We start from the raw sequence: 22,514 nt of genomic DNA, 5'->3' as shown, positions 1-22,514 counted from the left end.
AATACCAGGCCCTTCCGTGTAAGGCGCCGATTCCACATGTACCACCTAGCCGCAAATCACTAAATAGCATTTTAGTTTTTTTTATTATTCGCACACTTGCTTTTTACTTATTTATCACTCACTTTACGCTTCAATGAATAACATTACACAAATAAATCGTCATGTGTACCTACTTTGATTTATTTGTTCGTTAGAACTTTTTTGTTTCAGTAGTTATTCGTGTTGAAAAAATGGCTATGCCTACTTGATAACTCCCATAGGAAAAACAGAAAAGAACTCATAATATTGGCCAGAGGCCATCTAGCGAAACGAAAAGTAGCGGTAAACCTATTCTCATACCTAACGAACGTTCAGCGAAAATTTCATACAAATCGGTTCAGCCGTTTAAGAGGAGTTTGCACACTAACACCGCGACACGAGAATTTTATATATATACATAGATTAAAACTTTTATTAAAAGAATTTTTGTGTTTAGAATTTTAAAGATTTCATGGAAGCTGATCGTTGCTTAAAACCGGGACTTACTCACATTAGTACACGTGTCTACGCGCTTTGAAGAAGGTTAATTGTAGCTTATTAATAAAGAAAAATATAATAAAATTCTCTAGAAAGGTAAAAGTTGCAGAAAATATGAAAGATTACTCATTTATCTCGATACATTCTAGATCATTATGAAGAAAAAATCCAGAAATTAAACTTTCAAACCCTGTAATGAAACGAATGCGAATTTAATTTGAATATTGTTGCTCTATTGTTGAATGAGGCTTTCGAGCGTGATATTATTATATTGGTAATATGCTAGATAAGGGAATAATTAAGAATGGGTCCTTTTAAACAAGGACTGACATTTTTGAATATAATTTCTGCTTTAGTGTATTCCGTTTTTAGAATTTATTATAATCAACCAACCAACCAATCAGTATAACTCAACTAATTATTAATTAAATTATTTTTTATATTTTTGATAAGTATTTTTTAATATTTAATCAAATGTAAAGAACCAAACAATTAGATGTTGGAAGCTTGGAAAAATAATAAAATAAAGACACTTTTTTTGTTTTTTCATACAATATAATACGTTCTACAAAATAAGCTTATTATTAGAAAAACAAAACATGTATAAAATAGAAATGAAAATTTAAATATTCCATTCTATTTCAAAGATTTACGTTTGATCGTCAACATTTACTTCACAGACATATGAAGCTGCCTCCTTCAAGCAAATCATCATTCCTTCAAACGCCCCCTTCCCCCCATGGAAGGTGACTGCCTGCGCATAAAGATAAACATTTTATGAATGAAAACACAAACACACTAACTATCTTACCTCGTTACAAACATCACTCGCACCGCTCGTTCTACGTGCAAGCAAAACGCATTCATGCAAAAATCATGACCTGTACACATTCCGTCCCCATTTGGGTTTCCTCGTCTATCCCACCTTCAGTTGATCAAATGCTCGAAGAAGGCGAAAAATAAAGATCGATATCGAGCAGCCACCATCCGCCGGCTGCTCAACATCCACAAACGGCCCCCCAAACGCTAGGGTGAGCTTAGATTTGGGCTGGGAATGTTTGAAAGATTTGCCACCGGGTCGCCAGCCCATTGTGTTTGGGGTACGAGCGTAGAGTCGGTAGGGTCTAGAATGGTGACCGCCTTGTACCAAGGCACTGGCACACAAAACGCGTCATAGAACCATCTAATCAACACGCATGCGCATGCGTGTTTAACGCCAATGGCTTTAACGCCTTTAACCAGTTGGTAGGGATAACCGACTGACTTTGTTCCTTAATCTGAAAATCTTGCCCCAAAGAATCTGAAACCATAACTGGGGTTAAAGGAAGGTACAGAGGGGGGAGATTTGAAACAGGTAGCGGGCACGTGGTTGATTCGTTTGGTTGTGGCCACCGCGCCACCATCGGATCTTGCAAGATCGGAAAACAAACACACAGGCGCCTCATCCTCATCTGGGGTGGGTGGCATCTCATTCGGGGTGGTTTGCTTCATTATTGTTTCACCCAGGTGCCCAGGTACCTTTAGTGTTTAATTTTTCTTCCATCTTTTTTTACTTTGTTTTTGGGGCGGAAAAGCACCATTAGCGCTAGCTATGGGTGGGTGGATGGACCTACAGGGTAGGTCAAAGTGTATATAAAGAGGTGTGATTTTTCGCCGCACCGAACAGTTGATCGGCTGAGCTGGGTTTGGCACAGTGCCTTTGAACGGTGGGTCCGCATCCCTAGGGTGGAAAATTCGATGCAGTAAGAAGGAAAACAAAGAGCAAGAATCGTCAACCAGGATTAAGTGTTAAAATGTATGCACTGCACGAATGGGTGTTACGTTATTGTGAAACATGCTGTCAATAAGACTGTGCAGTTGGAATATAAAATAAGGAAAGAAGTGATTAAATATAAATTTTTAAGGCAAAGTTATAAAAAAACGTTAAATAATAACAAAACGAAAGTGAAAACAAAATATAAAAGTGTGATAAGCATAAAACAAAACCAAAAAAATGAAGTTGATCGTGTTTGTCAGTGTGGTGCTAATTCATCTGCTACCGGTGCAATCCGATCAGACCGATTTTAATCACATCAATTCGGATGGCTCGTTTGCGTTCGGGTAGTGTACAGGATCCTTTTTTCATATGAACCGTGTGTTTACTCTACGACGTTACTGAACCTGTGTCTATTTGTTTTTATTTTCCCAACTTTGCGCTTACGCTGCTGCGTGTCCGAAGTCTGAAAAACTCCGACACACCCGGTGCCCACTATCATACGGCAAGCGGCAACCCGAAGACGATCGTACGGGGACGCTACGGAAGCCGCCAACCAGACACGGGGCGCGTCGAGGAAACGATCTACACCGCTGGACCGCGCGGGTAAGTGATAATGCCCAGCCCAAAAACAAAACAAAACAAAACAAAAAAAACAAGTGAAAGGTGTCTCAATGATGAACTTGAATTTTTATGAGAAGTACGGCGGGCGAAGTGAGATACACTAATTTAGCATTTATCACACCGTTAAGAAAAGGCATAATTATTTCGAGGTCGCGTATCACGATTGTGTGTGGGAGTGAACTGGCGCTGGATCTTTGCACCCCCCCGGGGGTGGGAATGCTCCAATGGATGATCCGGACAGTGCGAGTTGACCTTCATTTAGGATGAGGTTTTAACCGTGATGGGCTCAATTGTGTTTTAGGGTCCATTTTTTTGTTGTTTGCTTATGATTGTTTTACCCATTCTTAATAGCCCGAAACCGATAGTTTGCATTGTTAGCTGAAGGAAGAATAATCCGTTTAAATTCGACAGAATGGAACAATCTTCATAGCATGTGTTTAGCTTAATTGTTCAACCGTTTTGAGAATGGTTTCAAGAATTAAAAGTATAATAATATGATTGCCAATTCACCCGATTCTGATTTGGGTATGATGATTTTGGTAAACATTTCGTTCAAATTTAAAGCTTAAAAAGACTTCAATGAATAAAAGACTACAACACAGGTGAAAACGACGAACCTCGTTTGTAATTTCAGGTGTTTTTTTCCAGAAAAAAAATTACAGGAAAAACTTCTTATTTCGTTTTAGAAGGTTTTTCTTTATTATTATCTTCAATGTTATTCCATAACTTTCCAAAAAATCAGTACACTTCGTTCATAACTATACTTTGTTTTAAATTTTTTTATTTTAGTATTTTATGTACGACGATCAGTACACATTGGAATGTTTAGCTATTTACTAAGACTAAAATATTCAAAAGATTTCAAAAAGAAAGACAAGCGCTAAAGTATTGCGTTATAATACACCATTCACGATCTGGCCTATCATAAGGATGACATTTTTGTGCATATGGACAGTCCAGATTTTTTCAAAGGGCTTTGGTCATCTGCTACCATTTGAACATGTTTTTTTTTAGTTTAATAAAGTCTCACAAATTTATTTTTCCACAATATAATACAGCTACTGGGTAAATACAGCTCATTATTGAAGTGAATACATTTGATTGTGATTGTTCTTCCACACATATGATGTTGAAATTAGGCACGTCCATCCTTATCTTCCTCATGAGGAGTTTTTTTAAATTTTAGTTTAAGTAAATGCAATACTCTGTTACATATTGCACACCAATTTGCTCATTTAAGAACTCCTATGAATCAATCTGCGCTGAAAACAATCATTCTGTAACAAAAGACTTAAAGCGACGAACCCCTTTTAAATTCATTTTTGTAGATTCCTGATAATAAGCATTATTTATAAGATATAAAGTCGGTCTTCAGTGAATAAAAATGGAAATAAAATAGTGAATTCAGTGAATAAAAATGAAAAAATGGAAAATAAAATATTTTCGTTCTTTAAACTCTTGTTTTTTTTTAATTTGTCATAGCTTCCGTGTCCGCGGACCAAAAATTCATCGCAAACAAAGCTTATCCCAAGTGCAGCGTGGACCGATCGGCACACCGGAGGACCCACTGGCTGACCCGTACGATGATCCAAGCTATGATTTCCAGTTCAAAACACGAAACTACCAGCGGCGGGAAGGTTCGGATAGTAATGGACGTGTGAACGGTCTCTACACGTATATCGATGACGTGGGCGAAAAACACTCGGTACGGTACTCCGCCGGTTCCGGCACTGGCTATGAGGTAGCCAATCCCGTCCCGGATGCACCGAATACGATCGCCTACGAAAGTCCACTCTACAAGACGCACAAACAGGTGCGTGGGAAAATTGCGTTTGAAAACGGCCCAAGTGGTTCCGGCCAGTACAAGTGAGTACAGGCGAATTTGTAGAGGTTGTTTTTTATTCCACTTATGGTTCCCATTTCAGACTGCTTTCTGTAGGGCCTGATCAGAGACGAGCGGAAACAACAGGTCCGGATGGTGTGACGCGCGGTTCCTACTCCTATCTGGACGATAAGGGTGTGCAACGAACGGTGCAGTACATCGCCGGTGCCGGTATTGGCTACAAAGTAGTACAGAGTACGGTTGGCGCTGGAACGCATCGATTACCACAGCCCAACTTCGGCATAAATCACGTGGAACAGAGTGAAATTGGGGACAATAATAATCCCTCGTACCAGACGGCTCCCTCTGGTCCAGCCAGTGAACGTCCCGGTACGTCTGGGGCTGGATATGATCACGTGGCACGTCCCTCAGCTGGTGGATATGACGGAGGTGGCTCAAATCGTCCAACTGCTCCTGGTGGATCGTACGATCCTCCAACAGGTCCGTCCGGTGCGGGTAGTAATTACCCGGACGGATCTAAGCCAGGAATACCGGGCTATCCGGAAAGCAGTCGACCGACGGGCCAAGGATACGATGAGGAAGACTTTGACAGCAAGCGTCCAACGACGAGTTCACCAAGCTTACGTCCACCTACAACGGATCGTCCAACCGCTTTAAGCGATTCGAGTGAAGCATCCCGAGAGAAATATCCACTTCCGGACGATCCCTCGGACCATGATCTCGGTGGTTATGGAGATGATAGTATCATAGGTTTACTTCCACCAAAGTATGACTATGAAGCGGCCGGTCCAGTTGGTCCTAGTGGGGCCGATCATGATCACGATCAATCACCCCTGTCCGGACCGTTCGATGTGGCCATCTCGAGTGGTCCATCCGGTCCCGCACCGTACCCAAGCTTCGGTGAATCAGCACCCGGCACGAACGCATACAATTCGAACGATTTTTCCGGCTTTCCAGAGGTAACGTACGATCAGAAGAAGCTCGAAGACGATCGCAAGAAGGATTGGCGTGACTTTGCGAAAGATTCCACAATCATTAAAAACGTAGGCGATTGGTACGTGGGGCTCGCACCGGGTGCTTCCGTCCGGGCACACATACAGAACATTGATCTGCTACCGTACGGTGGCCGTGCACCGTCGCCTGGTGATGCATTGCGGCGCGATACACAGGCGCAGGCTAAATCGGGTCACACCGGCGGCAGAAAACCGTACGATCGGCGGTAAATGAATGGCGGTTTTGCCGATAGAGGATGGAACAGCTTTAGTTATGTAAATAAATTATTGCACATGAGTATTATAGTAATAAAGTCGATCATTCGATCGAATGCGAAAGCGTTTTGAATTAATAGTAATTTTTGAGTTGTATTTTTACTTCTTGCGAAAAAATAGACATTTTTATTAAGAATATATGAAAATTAAATTAAATTAATTTTTAAAGACAAAAAATTTAAAACTAATTTGTATAAAATTCTCAACCAAGATAAAACATTCAAAAGTACAATAAAAAAAGAAAATTCTTTCACAACATTGTAGCAAACATCTGATTTGTGGATCATCATCTTTTAACACCTTCCATCCATCCAGTTGCCAATTTGTCTGTTCCCGCCTGACAAATTGAACAAGCATTAATTACCTTCCCGGTTCGGTAACAAAAAAGAAAAACCCGTGTATCAATTAGAGAGTTGCAAAAACGGTTGTGTATGTACATATGTAAAACTATTCATCAGTTACATGCTTAACAGCATGTCAGGTTGTTATGGCAAAAGCGACTGCCGCTGGCCGTACACTTGTTTCACACCGCATTTGAATACAATCGATGCGCAACATGTAGTCGCGTTGGCGAATTGAGCAGCAAACATACAAGCAAAAACGAAAACGAACTAATCGATCAATACGAATACACAACAAAGAATCGTTTTTTTTGCTGTACAGCGGAGAATTTGAATGTGTGAAGGGAAATATAAAAACGTATGACATTACAATCATTGTGGTTCCAATGGCTGCCAACGGAAGCAAGCGATGAAGATAAGGATTGAAAGGCGTCGAAATAACATGTGTTTTCTTTGTACAGAATCATAATTGTTTTTGATACGTTCATCAGTTTTTTTCTAGTCTTATTGTAAGTACTTGCTTTAATCTAATGGGAGAATTATTACGCTTTTTTTTGATAATAAAAATAAATTTCCATACAACCTTCACATCCAGGAACCTTACGTGAGTATAAATTATCGTCACTCAACAAAGTGCAATTAGCTGCTATTACTAAATCAGGGGGATTTGTCGTCAATTATTAAATTATACCCATCTCGGTGGCTGGTTCATCCCGAAACGCTACTTCATTTATTGTTTTATCCAATAAAGATCCTGTATTATTACCGCTAAAGAGTCATAATCAACTGTTCGGATGCTGTTGTTGAAAGTAAAATTAGCAGGAAAACAAAAACACAATTCTTCCCAATGCCATCCATCAATCTTCGTCCCCGAAGGCTTCATTTTGTTACAAACTACCATTGCTGAATCAATCGATTGAAGTACAAAAGGGATTATTAGATTACGCTGTGCATCTTAACCTTCTCCCCGTTCCGTTCAATATTAACGAAGATGATCCACAAAGATTAATCGAGTAAACCATCCCTCAAGGCAGTATACTCCCGGGCTCTTGCAGTAGGGCCAATTATTGTGCTAATAGTGCACGTTGCATACCGAAGAATTATAGACTGCCCTCGGAAGCGATCGCGAACATGCGATCGTTCACTTGGGTTGTGTGTGGAATCATCGCCAGTGACGTTACTGCGTGTATTAGACGGAACCGGCTTTAAAGAATGTTAGAAATGGTTAATTACCTAAGATGTATGACGAATGCCGCAAGGGATGTTTTATTTTGCTGTAGAGAATCACACGCACACACACATGATGATCACACCCGCACATCTTGGGGGGTGGTTGAATGATCTGCCCTATATCACAATATCGACTATTGGTTTGACACGATTATGACTAGACGATGCAACTCAATCATACCGGTTTCTCCTGTATTAAGTCATCTGATTGGAGATGGTTTAGTGAGGACACATACACACACACACGTTCTAACGCACATCCGTATCGATAGGGTGCGTTACTGTAAACTTGCTTATAAAAACACCCAACGGAATGATCGTAACCGACAGTGTTTACAGGTACAGTGAACAAAGCGTGCTAGGGCTCAGTGTTCTTATCACCATGGCGTACGTTCATCCAGCGCTTTCCTGGATGGTGCTTATATTGGTGGTAGTGATAACGAAGCAAGGATATGGTTGGAATCTTCCAAACACTTATTACCAAGGAGCGGATACTGGTGGTTACTTCGGAGGACGTGCCGCAGGTTCTGTGAACAATCAAGGTCTTGGAGGTGCTGGATCGTGGAGTGCAGGAGGAGTTGGTAGTAGTGGTGGTGGAGGTTTCCAAGGTCAAACCAGTGGAGGTAGTACAGTTGCTAGTAAATATCGTACAGTGTGAATCCATTTGGAATTAAATACGATCATTTATTTAAGGCGCTTCAGGTGGAATAGATCGTAGTGTGGGATTTGGAGCTAACCAGTGGACAGGTGGTGATGGAAGTAGAGCTCCAGCAGGTGTTGCAGGAGGAGTATCAACAGTTGGCGATGGCTTTGGAGCAGATGGAACAGGTTTTCAGCAGGCAGGAGGTGTTAGTTCTGGAGCTGCCTTAGCGACAGGTAATGTAAACTATTAAAGATAATCTTCAAGTGAATCACTATATGATCACTAAGAGAGTTCTTATCCTTTTTTTATAAGGTTCTGGAGGTAATGCTGGTTTTAATAACCAAGCAGGTTTGGGCATCTTTGGAACATCCAAAGATGGGGTTGCTCAATTTACTCCTCACCATGCCAATGGACCAGTTCCTGACACTAATGGTAAGTGTTGTGTGTCTACTAAGCAATTGCGTTTTTAAAAACTTCCTTATATTTAGCTTTTGTAGGATCTTTCGGACCATCCGGATCAGGATTTGGAGCTGGTGGACATTATCACGGTAGTCGACCGACTACCTCAACCTACGGTGCCCCATCTTCTCAGCCATGGCACTATGGAGCTCCAACCAATTACGGTGCTTACGGTGCAGCAAGATGGCCCTGGCACGGTAATGGTTACGTTTATCGAGTTCCAGTCGCTCACATCAATCCGGACGGAAGTTACAGTTTTTCCTACTACACACCGCACACATCCCGGGAAGAAACTGGACACAGCAATGGACATGTCGAGGGCACGTACGGTTTCCAGAACGATGGTGCAAAGCACAATTTTTCCTTCAATGCTGGCCCGGATGTAGATTTGCGGTTAGGTCTTGGTGATTCCCGAGCAGGTGTTCTTAACCCGGAAGAGTACGGACCACAGTCAGTTCATTCACGGGCGCGTTTACCGGTAGTGCCACAAACAACCTTCCAGCCAGGTGTGGATGAACAGACGGCAACAGATACTGAAGGAAGAACGCAAGTTCCGAACAGCTGGTCCAGCAGAAGTGGTGTTGATGTAGGTGCAAATGATCAAAATTCCCTTTCCGTTGTTGGATTACCGAAAGCATCGACAGAAGCAACTGTTACTACTACCGATCGCAATCAGATAGTGCGAGGATCAACAGACTCAGTTGGTGTAAACGAGCTGGAAGGACGTGTATCTCAACCGGACGGAGCGGTAACAACTGTCCCTCCACTAGCGGGATCAGTAGAACAGGTCGTGACGCGTCCCGAGAATGAAGTACCCTCCTTCAGTAACGAAATCGGACAAAATGATATGCAGTACAATGGTGTAGTGGATGGTGGTTATCATCCGTTTGGAGCAAACACTCCAAATACCGGTCAGGATGGTACAGTTTCGCCAGATAGATCGTATCGCTTTGGCTATCAAACACCAAACGCAGCTCGTGAAGAAGTTGCCGATCACACGGGTAGCGTTCGTGGATCGTTTTCGTACAACAATGAAGCGGGCCGTAATGATCTGCAGTACGTTGCCGGAGCTGGAATGGGCTTTCGTCCCACTGGCGGAAGTTTATCCGTACCGAATGGTTTAGCAGGAGCTGGAGCCGTAACCGGTGGTCCTGTTAGTAATGACAGACGTTATCAGTTTGCCTATCGCACCACGGATTTTGATCGTGAAGGATCCACAGACGTAGCTGGCAATTGGCAAGGATCATATCAGGATGTGGCAGGTGCTGGTACTGGGTTACAAACACCGGGAGATAGTCTTTCGGTACCGAACGGGCAACGGGATGATGCGAGCACTGGAGTTGGAGGAACTTTTGGAGGATCTAATACGGGGCTTGAAGGTAGTGCAGTTACTGGAAACCAAGGGGGACAAGGCGTAGGAGGATTCTTTGGAGGATCTGGCAGTGGTTTTGGAGGTACTGGAGTTGCTGGAAACCAAGGAGGACAAGGAGTAGGAGGATCCTTTGGGGGATCTGGCAGTGGTTTTGGAGGTAATAGAGTTACTGGGAACCAAGGAGGACAAGGAGTAGGAGGAGCCTTCGGTAATTCTGGCTCTGGTTTTGGAGGTACTGAAGTTACTGGAAACCAAGGAGGACAAGGAGTAGGAGGATTCTTAGGGGGATCTGGCAATGGTTTTGGTGGTACTGGAGTTGCTGGAAACCAAGGAGGAAACTTTGGAGGTACTGGTACTGCGTTTGGAGGTACTGGAGTTCCTGGAAACCTAGGTGGACAAGGAATAGGCGGAAACTTTGGAGGAACTGGCACAGGCTTTGGCGTTGAAAGAGGTGCTGGAGTAGGAGGGAACTTTGGAGGATCTACTGCAGGGTTTGGAGGTGATGGAAGAGCTCGTGCCTTTGGAAACCAAGGAACACAATTCGGTCCGGGAGCAGGAACTGGTGCAGGAATTGGAAGTGATGGTAGACCATTGGCATTTGGAAATCAGGGAACACAGCTGGGTGGTGCAGCAGGAACTTCTTTCGCAGGATTTAACACAGGTTTCGGAGGTGATGGACGTCCGCTGGCTTCTGGCAATCAAGGTGCAAGAGGAACCTTTGGAGGTTCCGATGGAAGATCGTTTGCATTTGGCAACCAAGCAGGGCAAGGATTCCCATCTTCGGGTGCGGGATCGACAGTGGGTTTCACCGGAAATCAGGGAACCACACACAATCCTGTCACTAGAAGCCCAACGGTGAATGCTTTCAACGGACCGTCCACGGGGCAATGGAATGGTTCACCTACAACAAGGGGTTCTGTATCATCTACAGAGGACGAAGTGGATGAAAGCACCACCATAAGTGATGACGATTCTGAACAAACTACTACGTTCGGAGGTTATGGAGATGTAGGTGGTGCAGGGTTGTTTACTAATGGAAACCGTCGTTTAGTACAGTGAAGAGGTACAAACATGTATTTAACGAATGTTGTGAAATAAAATATAATTCTTGAATTCATAATCTCCTGTTAGTCACTTGAACATTTTGTACTCAAGAAACACGTCTGATTAAATCAAGCACAACGCTAGAGAATGCTGGAAGTGTTAAGCTAACCGTGCCATCTGCACTTACAAGAACACGAGTTCCAGTACATTCCGAACCAACTCGTTCACCGGAAATGATATCACAATACTCGCCCGCAGGAAGGCACGTCTTCCACACACCGTCATAGGTTTTTATACCGGCATTAAATACCGCAAATCCAACACTTCCACGACAGAAGGCAAAGGTTCCACTCGTAAACTGAACATTCGTAAGCGGTGCCGGTGCTACTAAACTCCGAAAGCTAACCATGCGTCTTACCACTGGCCAACGATGCTCACAAATCCATCCATTCTGGCAGGAAGCATCATTGGTTGGGTTACCGGGTGATAAGATATTTTCCCGCCCGTCTGCAGGAGGTCCTTGATTGGTGTCGGTAAAGTTGTAGGAACTCATTAGCCGCACAGTACCATAATCAGTAGCCAGGGTGAATGCGATTGCTTGGACGTACTTTGAACCATCCTTGAAGGTAAGTATCGAATCACCACCTGCTCCGTGACCACGCTGATTATCGTGGTTATCAACAAACACTAGGGCCGATTCTGAGGGTATGAGACCGATCTGAGTTGCATTATTCTTGGTAAACATCTGCAATGCGGATGCATCCAGTGTGCCACGGAAAATAAGTCCGATAAAGAGAGAATACTTAAACTCGGTCACTTCCCCAAGAGCGGTGTACTGGGAGCTAAAAGATTAGTAAGCGTCATTAGGAACGATGGTTTTACAATAAAAGCAAACAAAACATTTACGCAGTTACAGCTTCGTTGCCAAGATCGATCACTTCCTGGTAGATGAAAGGGGCGGCATTCATTGGAAAATCAAATGCGACCTTCAGGAAATTCAAGCGGTGATAGATAGCGCTCAAATCTTCCGGTTGCATGTGTTTGCTTGCGTCCATCCTAAAACCAGCTACTCCGAGATCGATCAGTTGGTTCATAAACGTAACGATACGATCCTGCACATACGGTTCCGCTTGATTCAAATCTGGTAAACCGTTCAGGGCACAGTCCCGCACATTCGTTGCATTCTGATAGTTCTGGATGGTACAATCCGAATGGAAATGGGTTCGATTATACGGTACGGCTGGATAGTCTCTATTGGCAGGATCACTTGACGATCCTGCAGTACCGTGCAGTGGAACACTACTACCAGGAGCTGCCATATGGTTGACAACTATGTCCACATAGACACGCACACCGGCATTATTGCAACGGCGTACCATAGATGCAAACTGTTGTTCATTGCCTGATCGCGAGTTGATCTTGTACGAAATGGGCTGATACCTTTCCCACCAGGGACGGTTCGGTACAATCGCGTACTCATTAACTGGTGATACCTGCACCCCACCGTATCCGCCTGGTTCGAGAACTTGCTCACACTCCAGGGCAATATTGTTAAATGTCCATTCGAATAGATGTACCATGACGTGACGTCCGGGATAATAGTGAGGATCGTTATGATTTACGGGAGAGCTGGAATCCTCGCGAGCCAAAATGTTCGGGATACTGGACAACCTAGATATAGCTCCGGGTATAATGTTGGCAAGCGAACTGCGACTCTGTGTGGGAGTTTCATCAATTTCCGACGAGAAGTTCACTTCCGCATTCGATGCCAGCTTGAAGCCACTCTGCACAGGATTAGCATTCCATGCACTTGCAACGTTAGGAAATAGTGAAGCGCGTTGTCCGGTTGTTGGAATAAACCTAGCAAATTGGTCAAGAACTGCGGATGGGTTGAAGATAGTCCGAGAAGCGTTTGTAGCAATATTTTGGAAATCGTTGGCTGCATTTTGAATGCGATTAACACCATCGGGAATAGCGTTGCTAAACGAACGTAAAATGTTGGTAAATTCCGATACTCCCGGAATTTGTACACTCGATGGTGCTGAAGGCAATATTGATGGTATTTGAAAGGGAAGTGCATTCGTTTGACTAGGCAGGAAACTAGCAAACGGATTGGTAAACCGCTCGATTAAGCTCGATACCGATGGGGATGACGATCCACTACTGCTGCTCTGCTGGGGAGCTTGAGCTTCGAATGAAATGCGTCTCGATTGTGGATCGATTGATGCACTCAGAAGGCTGCTTGAAAATCCTAAAGCACCGCCATTATCAAAAGATGGTATGATGAATGGACCTAATTGTAGTCCATAAATTGAGTTGAAATTAAAACTCCAATTCACCAAAAGCAACACTATCAAACCGAACGCTGCCATGATTGTGAAAATAGTACTAAAAGACGGATACGCGTTTGCACGTGCTTTTATAGGAGAAAAGCACATGTTGGTATGGTAGTTTCGCGCAAATTGTTTGCACAGGTTGCATGTGTTGCTGAAATGGAAAAAACTAATGATTGGTGATAATGATATTCTTTTACAGTTTGAATTTTAAGCAGAATGTTTGAGTTTATCATTCATTCATCGTAAATTCAACATTATCGACTAGACTCACCAGCGGAGTACGCACTGAATAGCAAAGAACTAAAATGTTTGTAAATGTTAAAATATTTATGTTAGAACAAACATTAAACATTGTGTCACAATGAAAGAAGGAAACAATCCTATTCTATGCTTTGGCACAATTCCAACAAAATTAATAGTTCCTTCACTAGTTGCTAATTAAAAATGATCATTTTCCACCTCCAACACTTTTCAATCAATCCCCTCATTACCACAGTACATGTTTAGCTGCAACTGAAAACCACAGTTAAACCGAGTATGCAGAGCGGTAAAGGAATTTGACAGTTGTCAACACAATACCGCCTCATGTGTTTGTTTACAGTTTTTTTCATTCATTTTCCATAATCACGAAGACTGTTTCCCTTTGCCCGGGGCTGCTGCTGTGTTGCATTTTAAACCAACTGAAATATTCGTAATAAGAACTCTGTTAAACTAATATCAAACTTACCTAAACAATGGTGCGAAAATTAAAATTCCATGAGCAAAAGTTGCTCAAAAAGGTGGACTTCTTCAACTGGAAGGAAACGAACAGCTTGCAGGAATCCAAGGTGATGCGCAAGTACCATCTGCAGAAGCGTGAGGATTACACCGCTTACAACGCGGTGTCCCGAAGCGTTCGTGAGCTAGCAAAAAAGATTGCTGACGTCGATGCGAAGCATCCGTTCCGGACGGAAATGAGTGCGTTGCTGCTGGAGAAGCTGTACGTAATGGGTGTGATACCGACCAAGTGGGATCTGGAAAATGCAAACAACATTAGCGCATCATCGTTCTGCCGCCGCCGTCTTCCACTCGTGCTGGTGCGGAACAAAATGTCGGAAAACGTGTCGCATGCAACAAAAATGATCGAACATGGGCATGTGCGGGTTGGTGTAGAGGTGGTAAAGGATCCGGCCTTTCTGGTGCCGCGCACACTGGAAGATTTCGTCACATGGGTGGACGGTTCCGCCATTCAGAAACATCTGATGGAATATAACGATATGAGAGATGATTTTGAGTTGTAAATATAGATCGAACTGTTTTTGTAAGTAGCCAACGCCTTTGTTCGTCCCATTCATAATTGTATATCCGAATTCTTTCGTTACGCACAGAAAAAAAGACAATATTTCTCTAGTTTTGTTATTTATGTACGATTTTGCGATTAGTTTTTACCACAAAGAATATTTTCGTCACGTGTCAGTATTTAAATAAAATCGCAAACGATGGAAGTTTCATTCCTTCCATTAATGTTACACTAAATTAGTAAACTAATTCAAACAAACGAACGCGAATGTTTAACTCCGTGCTACAGGCGTAAAATAACGTTTAGTACCGGTGACGCTCTTTGTGGTATCTGTGGTATGATAGGCGTAACAACAGCTGTAGGTCCGCCATTCAAATAATACGATTCTGAAGTTTACGGAAGATTTCGTCGAGTAATGGATCATACCCAACTGCACCGACGATCATTAGTGAGCTGCGGAAACGATAGAGCAATGGTGGTGACACTTGAATCAAATCTGCAGTTGAACAATTAATGCGCTCAATCGCAACATTCTAGCCGTGTGTAAAATTTCCCCTCTAAGGTACACTCATACTGCTGCACTAACGTAACACGCACCCTGTGCACTTTCTTATCGTAATAAGTCTGCCTAGTAAATCTGCTACCGATTTGGCCTCGTTTTGCAGATAGTTGCTCGTCTTATGCCTGAAGGTATGTACCATTCATCTAACCTACGACCGATTTCGATTCTTTGCCGGCCTCACCGTTAGCGGCCACATCTGCACCACCGTTTGCAGCCGTCCCTTTCTTACCCGGACCGCTCTGTGGTTTGCTGGAAACACTGTCCTCCTCGTCCTCGCCACCGTCACCGGCCGCATCAGATCGCTGCTCCAGCCCATTCTTTTCCGTGTGCCGGAACTTGTCGTAACGCTCCAGGTTCGTTTTGTCGTCATCTTCCTCCTCGACGTCATCCTGCACGTCACGCAACAGATCGCCCAAATCATCATTGTCCACTACCTGCCACATCAGCTTGTCGACCTGTTCATCGGTCAGCGTACCGGGACCATCGGCACTACTGATTACGGTTAGGTTATTGCTTCCATCAAGCGATATATTTGCCTCGCATGAATCAACACTTGCCGCATCGTTCAATGTTGTATTCGTGTTGCTGCTGTTTGAGACGTTCGATTTAGTTGTGTTAGTTGCTGTAGAATCGCTTCCTGTGGCATTGTCGTGCTTCTTCTCCGGCTTGTTATCGCTTTCGGATTTTATCGACTCGCTCGGATTGTTACTGGCCGTACTGAGGCTGTCAGTAGACGGCTTCGATTCACTGGTACCAGTCGAATCGTTAGATTTCTTTTCATCGCCTGTAGAAATAAAATATCATTAATGCCACAACTCCGACCAATACGTATATCAAACGTCGCAGTGTTAAGCCTTACCTTTCGTTCCTGTCGCTGCCTCCTTGTCACCCTTCAGCTTCTTCTTGTGGATCCGTTCCGCCTGTTCGCGCAGCTTCTTATCCTTCCGGAAGCGAATGTACAGCTTCAAATGAGATCTCTTCTTGCAGTGTTCACGCAGTACCCGATCCTGGTTTTCTGCACGCCGTGGCAAATACATATTGCACAGCTCACAGTATTGCACCTGTACCTTCTTCACGTGCTCCTCACCGATGATCATTTGGTTTTCATCGTCCTCATCCTCCTCATCGTCGTCCTCATCATCATCATCCTCCGTTCCAGCGCGACCTCCACCACCCTCACCGAAGCCACGCTTTCTTGCCGGCGTCGTTTCTGTGCCAGCACCCGGGTCACAGATTTCATCCACCTTGCCAACTTCATCGACGATGGTCAAACTGTCCAGATCGATATCGCCGGTATCGGGTGGATTCTCTTCGCCCGACTCTTCTCCCTTCGTAGATGAAGCGTAACGCTCGACGCGTGCCTTAATTTTCAAATGATCCAACGACGCACGATGCGTTTCGAACGCCATCGGGCTTTTGAAGCCGAGGTTACATATGTTGCAGTACGGCATAAGGAATTTCTTCATCATTTTGTGCCCTTCGGACTGCTGATGAATGGCGCGCTGTTGTCGATAATTCAGCCGGCACAACATGCAGAACCCAGGACGCTTGCTCTCTTCACCACCCGTTCCGTCATCGGATTTTTCATCCTCATCCTTTTGAGCATTACGTTGCGCGGCACGCATTTCCAGCAGTCGCTCCCGACACTTTACCGCCAACGTACGCATTTTCATTTTGTGAGAACGCGTGTAAAGATGCGTTTGGTACTCCTTCGAACACAAAAAAAAAGATGCAACGCATGGAATGAAAGTGAAAATTACTATTTACACGAAAACAACTATTGTCCCGGTTTGCTTACCTTGAAAGTTACACACTTAATCTTGCAGTGCACACATGTGAGCTTGATGAAGTTCGACGATCGGTACTTGGTGTTGATCTTGGTCGATCGCTTATTTTCCGATCCCTCGTCCGAGGCTTTGCGATCTCCCTCGGCGCTATCCTTAGTGTCTTCCTTCTTAATTGTTTTCTTAACCGATGTTTGTTGTTTTGCTCCATCCTTTTCCTTTACTTCGCCTTCTTCACCAACGGTGGTACCTGAGCACGTGGTTAAGCGAAAATATTAACTTCATTTATGACAAAAAAACAGACAAGGGTCTACAAATATGAAACCGTTGTTCATTCATTCGGCTAAACATTGAGTGAAAAACATTACCCAACATAAATACGAAAACGCCAAAGAATGAATCAATAATTGGATTTAAATCTTTTAGAAAAAATCGTTAGCATTTCCATAAGCACTTTCGCATAACAAAATCTAACTTGTCGTGAAACTTTTTCACTACTTGGCCTATATTGTTACAACCTCTAAGAGAAGTAAGAGATCACTTTGCGATTGATCTTCATGTTTTAGATTTGGGAAAAATTTGCGATCCTCGTGGCACAATTGTGTGTGACTCACATTGACATTACATTGAAGTTTTAATGTGAAACCATTCTTGCCCAATAAATGTTTAAGGTGGAAAAAATACAGCGTTTTCATATTTGTTAATCTAGCATTGAACCCCAAAGCAGTTATACGTACTGGTTTTGTTTGCCTCATCTTCATCTTGATCCTCTTCATTGCGTGCGGACGATTTGGACTTGGTATCCCCAGCATCGTCCTCATCATCCCATAGTTCACTCTTTTCCTCCTTAATGTCCACTTCTTCCTCATCGTCTTCCTCTGCAACGTTGGCGTCAGATTTCTTAGCCTTTTTCGATCGCGAAGGCGCCGCGCCGACATTACCACCATTGTCTTCATCATCGTCATCATCATTCTCCGACGGTGACTCATCGTATCCGTCTTTAGCCGCCTGAAGCGCACGCTTGTAGAGAATTCTGGTTTGGTGTGAAATATATACCGTATTAATTATTCATTTACATCACCGGTAGATAACGTCGATACGTACTTCTTCGATATCTTCATGTCTAACGTCCGTTTGGACATCACGTCGCCGCCACCCATAATCCGGTTTCGCATGTCACCCCGACCCCTGATCGACGGGTAGCGCCGGTTGTGCATCGTCATCGGGCGCATATCCGTACGCCGGTGGTGCCCACCCATGATGCGTGACGTCAGCATGCCCCGCCGGCCATCGGAGCGGTAGTGCGAAATTCGCCCTCGCATCATACCACCACCCCGGCGATGCATTCCGCCACTGCCCATGAGTGAGCTACCGCCAATGTGTGACCGATGGCCACCTCCCATCGGTGGACGCATCATCGAACGGCCGCCACTGCTGCTGCTATGGTTGCTCCGCATCGCCACCGAACGTGGCGGACCCATGCTGGTGGAGCTGTTGTCCCGTGACCTGTAAGAACTGCCGGAATCACCACCGGCTCCGCCACCGCTACCACCGCCTCCACCACCATGGCTACGGCTGGCACTGCTGCTGCTGCGATGATGATCGAACTTGCTGCGGCTCGAACTGTCGGCGGTGCCGGACGACGACGAATGGTGCTCATTGCTACCACGCTTGTCGTACGACGAGCTGGAACTGCCTCCCTCGTGGTACCGGCTAGACGATCCGCCACCACGGCCACCAACAGTACCGCTACCGCTGCTGCCATAATCGCGCCTCGAGCTTCCACCCTGCATTTGGTCAGGCGTCATCAACATTACCACCGGAATACAGCACCGTGCATGATGACATCCCGCGATCGCGAAACGATCACCGTCCGATGTGATGTTGTTTTCATTCCCATGTGTTCGTGCATTCCAACGCGTGCATTAAACCACGACGTAAACACACACACAAACAGTACATTCATGTGATGGGTGGTAATTTCGTGAATTAGTTGAAGAGATGTTGTACATTAGAATCAGTTCATTTCAGATTAAGGGAAGTTGATCTTTGATTTGGTTTTTTTTTAGGTTTTTGGTTAAAATGGGTCCCCTTTCTTTTGGTTTCTGTTGGGATATTTGGGGTTCGTTTGCAATACTTTTACGGACACAACAATCCGATTCCGTTGCATTCGTGTGGTAAAAGCGATGGAGAGAATTAACTAGCCATGTGGGCTAGGATCGTTTGCAAATGATCCATTTTTGCTGCTACACGTGTGAGCCTTTTTTCCGATGTTCCATTTCGCTTTATACTTTCGTAACAAAAAAGCTTTCACCAAACGCACCAAGAGCTAGTCAGTATATAATTTATGGCATGTGTACTCTACTTGTGTTGCTTATCGATGTTACATATTCACCAACGACTCACAGCTTATCTCTCTTTCTCTCTCCCACATATTTTCCACGTCCAGCCTCATTTTATGGATGTCCTTTTAACAGTGAAATTTAGCACCTCCGCCATCATCACGCTTAACATTCTTTTCCTCCTCCTTTTATAAACACATGCAGCACCATCGCGAATAGCTTTTTATACAGCTAGAACAAGTCTCCTGTTTCACTGCCTTCGATAACAATATCGCGGAGCATGCGAAGGTCCTACTAATGAACAACTGTGTGTATATCGGTTTGTCATTGTTCTCGTGTAACCATCTTCCTTATATCCTTCTATATTCGTTGCTTTGATAAGGCGCTTTACCACGCTATTATGAAGATTGGGCTGTAATTGTTGTATGAGTTTAAAGTTCACATACTGTACTGATGTAGAAAATGAGCGCCCGGAGCGAAAAAGCTGTAGAGAAGACGCAATAATACACGATACACATTGGATCGGAACACAAGGTACAACGAAAAAATTATGCATCACGAGAACAACTCTCAGGCGGCCAGGCTCGGTGATTTTTTTCTTCTCTGTTGAACAACGCGTACGACCGATCGATGTAGATCGGTGATCATTTGCCATTCACTGTGGCATTCTGTGGCACGCGTAACGCTGATCACTCTCACATGGCTCTTTCTGTTTGCTACATTCCATCATTTTCATGTTGAACCGGAGATAAAGTGGATGGATGCAAGATAAACTTAAGAAGGAACGCCCGACATACACAGTGCTCCTTTGTGCTGCACTTAAACGTTGCAATTACATTTGTCACAGTAAACCGTAACGACTACGAAGAGAAAGGATGCGTGTTTGCGATTGGGCCCTTCCTGTCAAAGATGCTCGATGCTCCTGCAGCAACAGCGGCAATTATGTTTCTCTGTGTGTAGGTTTAACCTTTGATACTGCTTTACCTCTTTACATCGTTCGCTTTCTTGAATGCGTTTTGCACCAAGAAGCATCCGTTGTTTATAGTAAACAAAACAATCTGTGTTCCACCTTCTCGCTCGCTCCCCATTCTGCTTCCCAATAGAAACGCGCAGCATTATCAAAACCGACCGACAGCCCGGGAACCTACCGCCATTAGGTGCATCATTTCCGGTCTAAACGCTAACACGGTATTATTCGTCCATGAATATGAATATGACACCATCAAAGGGGCGACCTTGCTTGGTTGCATGCCTGCCTTGGTTCATTCGTTTTAGATCAGAACCTCGTTTACTCTGGGAAGGATGCCACAACAGACAAATCCATTCCCCTTTTTTATTGCTTATGTTCAAATGATCATCAGCTGTAGCAGCTTAACCTCGTGTCTCTTCTTCATTGGGAATAACTTTACGGACATGATGTTAAACGCGAAATAAAGAAAAGTATCATCAATTAATATGTGTCCGGAAAGTAAATAGGAATGTAAAAGGTATCGGTAAACAAGCGTTTCTAATACATTACTCAGGGTATAGGGAAAGATAAACAAAATTACGACGAAATAGATTTTTTTTTCCCGCAAATGGAAAACTAGTGCTATGTGTGTCACTAAAACATTACTACGAGTATGGTGTGTTTAACCTTTCCATAGGACGGACCGGAAACTTATGTTGCAGAAGGCCAACAATGCCATTCGAGGCGGACATTGAGCATGAGCACTGATTTGCGGTCGCATTTCGCTTATGCAACGTGATTCTTACACTCGGAACATTTTAGCCAAGTCAATTTGTTGTTGTTATCAAAAAAACCTCCGCCTACAATTACCTGAGTGTTGTGATCGCTCCGAGGACGCTTCCGATCCGGTGAACGACGGTCGCGATTATCCTGACGCGTACAACGAAGGAAGGGAAAACGTATTTATTCATTATTGAGCTGTCACGAGATATCAACCGTTTTGAAAGGTGCGGTGGATTATATTTAAAACAATATGCTTGTGATGGCAGGCATTCCACTTACCTCGTACTTGGAAGAGTTCGAACGCTTGTAGTTATCGTTGCGACTTTCGTGCCGAGAATACCTTGAATCTGACTCATACCGGGACGAGTTCCGGGAATCGTATCCGCCACCTCCGCCACCGCCACCGCCACCACCACCACCACCACTGCTACTGTACCGACTGTTTCGGTTATCGTTCCGGTTGTCATAGCTGCTGCTGTTATGATGATTCGAACCATGGTATCCACTTCCGCCGTGGTACGAGCTACGTCCAGCTCCCCGAGAGCCACCACCCCGCGAGTGATAACCACCCCGCACACCACGCAAAACCATTTTCACAACCTCTGGTTTCACTTCCTCGCTATCTTCCTTCTCCCGTAACACTCCTTCAGGAACGGATTAAACGGTACGCTAAAACGTTCATGAAAAGGACAAAAAAGCGTTTTAATTGTGTGTACGTACAAAATGTTAAGATTTGATTCTGTACAACAAATTGTAAATCAAAGATGTTCACAATTCTAATATGGCGGAAAACCGGTGCTATAGACGCCGCCAAGGTGAAGGCAAAGTTGGCACCAAACACCAATTACCTGCTCGATAAACACGCTTCACTTGTGGAATTTCAAGCGCGTTCACTTAGTTCCGACAAATACTACTTATTTCTTGCAGTAAATTGTCTGCAACACGTATTTTTTGTAGGTAAAATCTTGTTAATGCAAAATGAGCACGGAGAAAGAATTTTTCACGTTCACGAATAGGTTTTTTGGCAGGTTAGTTCTTGGGATGCACTTTGACAGCTCAGTGTATGGCACATGACAGATGGTTTTGGAACAAATAAAATGCACCAAGGGCAATTAAAATTTCAATAAAAATGTTTATAAAACGAATGTAAATAAGCTCAGGTATTTTATTTACGTATATTTGATTTTGAACGATAATATTACAATATTAAGACGATGATAACGATTAATATGTAAGTATATTATTTTAGCCCAATAAATGAAGATCCCTTGCCCGCTATGCACTGGAGCAAAGAGAACGTCAAATGCGCTACCGCGACTCTCTCACATTGCTCTCTTTCTCTATTGTCATTCGCAAGCAACGGGCTCGCTCTCCCAGCTGGGACGA

At 43.9% G+C, this 22,514-nt stretch overlaps 4 protein-coding genes across 4 annotated transcripts; 2 read left to right on the top strand and 2 right to left on the bottom strand.

Moving 5' to 3' along the window:
* Nucleotides 1–1,824: 1,824 nt before the first annotated feature.
* On the top strand, nucleotides 1,825–11,169 carry LOC125766908 (uncharacterized transmembrane protein DDB_G0289901-like). The gene is made up of 9 exons (XM_049433005.1): nucleotides 1,825–2,616; nucleotides 2,735–2,875; nucleotides 4,376–4,759; nucleotides 4,819–5,955; nucleotides 6,463–6,485; nucleotides 7,848–8,198; nucleotides 8,269–8,451; nucleotides 8,531–8,650; nucleotides 8,707–11,169. Exons 1-9 carry the CDS (start codon nucleotides 2,510–2,512, stop codon nucleotides 11,106–11,108), a joined length of 4,848 nt encoding a protein of 1,615 aa, XP_049288962.1. The 5' UTR covers nucleotides 1,825–2,509; the 3' UTR covers nucleotides 11,109–11,169.
* Nucleotides 11,155–13,695, bottom strand: LOC125771949 (alpha-amylase A-like). The gene is made up of 2 exons (XM_049443165.1): nucleotides 12,000–13,695; nucleotides 11,155–11,935 (listed from the first exon to the last, which is right to left on the bottom strand). Exons 1-2 carry the CDS (start codon nucleotides 13,529–13,531, stop codon nucleotides 11,200–11,202), a joined length of 2,268 nt encoding a protein of 755 aa, XP_049299122.1. The 5' UTR covers nucleotides 13,532–13,695; the 3' UTR covers nucleotides 11,155–11,199.
* Nucleotides 13,696–14,030: 335 nt separating this feature from the next.
* On the top strand, nucleotides 14,031–14,741 carry LOC125772016 (U3 small nucleolar ribonucleoprotein protein IMP3). The gene has a single exon (XM_049443291.1). The coding sequence runs from the start codon at nucleotides 14,164–14,166 to the stop codon at nucleotides 14,707–14,709; it is 546 nt and encodes a 181-aa protein (XP_049299248.1). The 5' UTR covers nucleotides 14,031–14,163; the 3' UTR covers nucleotides 14,710–14,741.
* A 69-nt stretch (nucleotides 14,742–14,810) lies between these two features.
* Nucleotides 14,811–22,164, bottom strand: LOC125771945 (uncharacterized). The gene is made up of 8 exons (XM_049443154.1): nucleotides 21,977–22,164; nucleotides 21,408–21,797; nucleotides 21,216–21,275; nucleotides 18,159–18,841; nucleotides 17,792–18,087; nucleotides 17,069–17,304; nucleotides 16,130–16,979; nucleotides 14,811–16,054 (listed from the first exon to the last, which is right to left on the bottom strand). The coding sequence occupies exons 2-8, from the start codon at nucleotides 21,717–21,719 to the stop codon at nucleotides 15,414–15,416; spliced, it is 3,078 nt and encodes a 1,025-aa protein (XP_049299111.1). The 5' UTR covers nucleotides 21,720–21,797; nucleotides 21,977–22,164; the 3' UTR covers nucleotides 14,811–15,413.
* Between the last annotated feature and the right edge of the window lie 350 nt (nucleotides 22,165–22,514).

Source organism: Anopheles funestus, chromosome 3RL, assembly GCF_943734845.2.
Source record: "Anopheles funestus chromosome 3RL, idAnoFuneDA-416_04, whole genome shotgun sequence".
Lineage (NCBI taxonomy): Eukaryota > Metazoa > Arthropoda > Insecta > Diptera > Culicidae > Anopheles > Anopheles funestus.
The sequence above is the reverse complement of the archived record's forward strand: the minus strand, read 5'-3'. Positions and strand labels throughout refer to the sequence as shown.

What these genes read in the sequence shown, in the direction of transcription:
- LOC125766908 (XM_049433005.1), top strand. Translation starts at nt 2,510, where the DNA reads ATGAAGTTGATCGTGTTTGTCAGTGTGGTGCTAATTCATCTGCTACCG. An exon ending in TACACCGCTGGACCGCGCGG is followed by an intron (nt 2,876 to 4,375) that starts GTAAGTGATAAT and finishes AATTTGTCATAG; the next exon opens with CTTCCGTGTCCGCGGACCAA. An exon ending in ACCAGTTCCTGACACTAATG is followed by an intron (nt 8,651 to 8,706) that starts GTAAGTGTTGTG and finishes CCTTATATTTAG; the next exon opens with CTTTTGTAGGATCTTTCGGA.
- LOC125771949 (XM_049443165.1), bottom strand. Translation starts at nt 13,531, where the DNA reads ATGTGCTTTTCTCCTATAAAAGCACGTGCAAACGCGTATCCGTCTTTT. An exon ending in GGCAACGAAGCTGTAACTGC is followed by an intron (nt 11,936 to 11,999) that starts GTAAATGTTTTG and finishes CTAATCTTTTAG; the next exon opens with CTCCCAGTACACCGCTCTTG.
- LOC125772016 (XM_049443291.1), top strand. Translation starts at nt 14,164, where the DNA reads ATGGTGCGAAAATTAAAATTCCATGAGCAAAAGTTGCTCAAAAAGGTG.
- LOC125771945 (XM_049443154.1), bottom strand. Translation starts at nt 21,719, where the DNA reads ATGGTTTTGCGTGGTGTGCGGGGTGGTTATCACTCGCGGGGTGGTGGC. An exon ending in GACATGAAGATATCGAAGAA is followed by an intron (nt 18,088 to 18,158) that starts GTACGTATCGAC and finishes ACACCAAACCAG; the next exon opens with AATTCTCTACAAGCGTGCGC. An exon ending in TTAAGTGTGTAACTTTCAAG is followed by an intron (nt 16,980 to 17,068) that starts GTAAGCAAACCG and finishes TTGTGTTCGAAG; the next exon opens with GAGTACCAAACGCATCTTTA.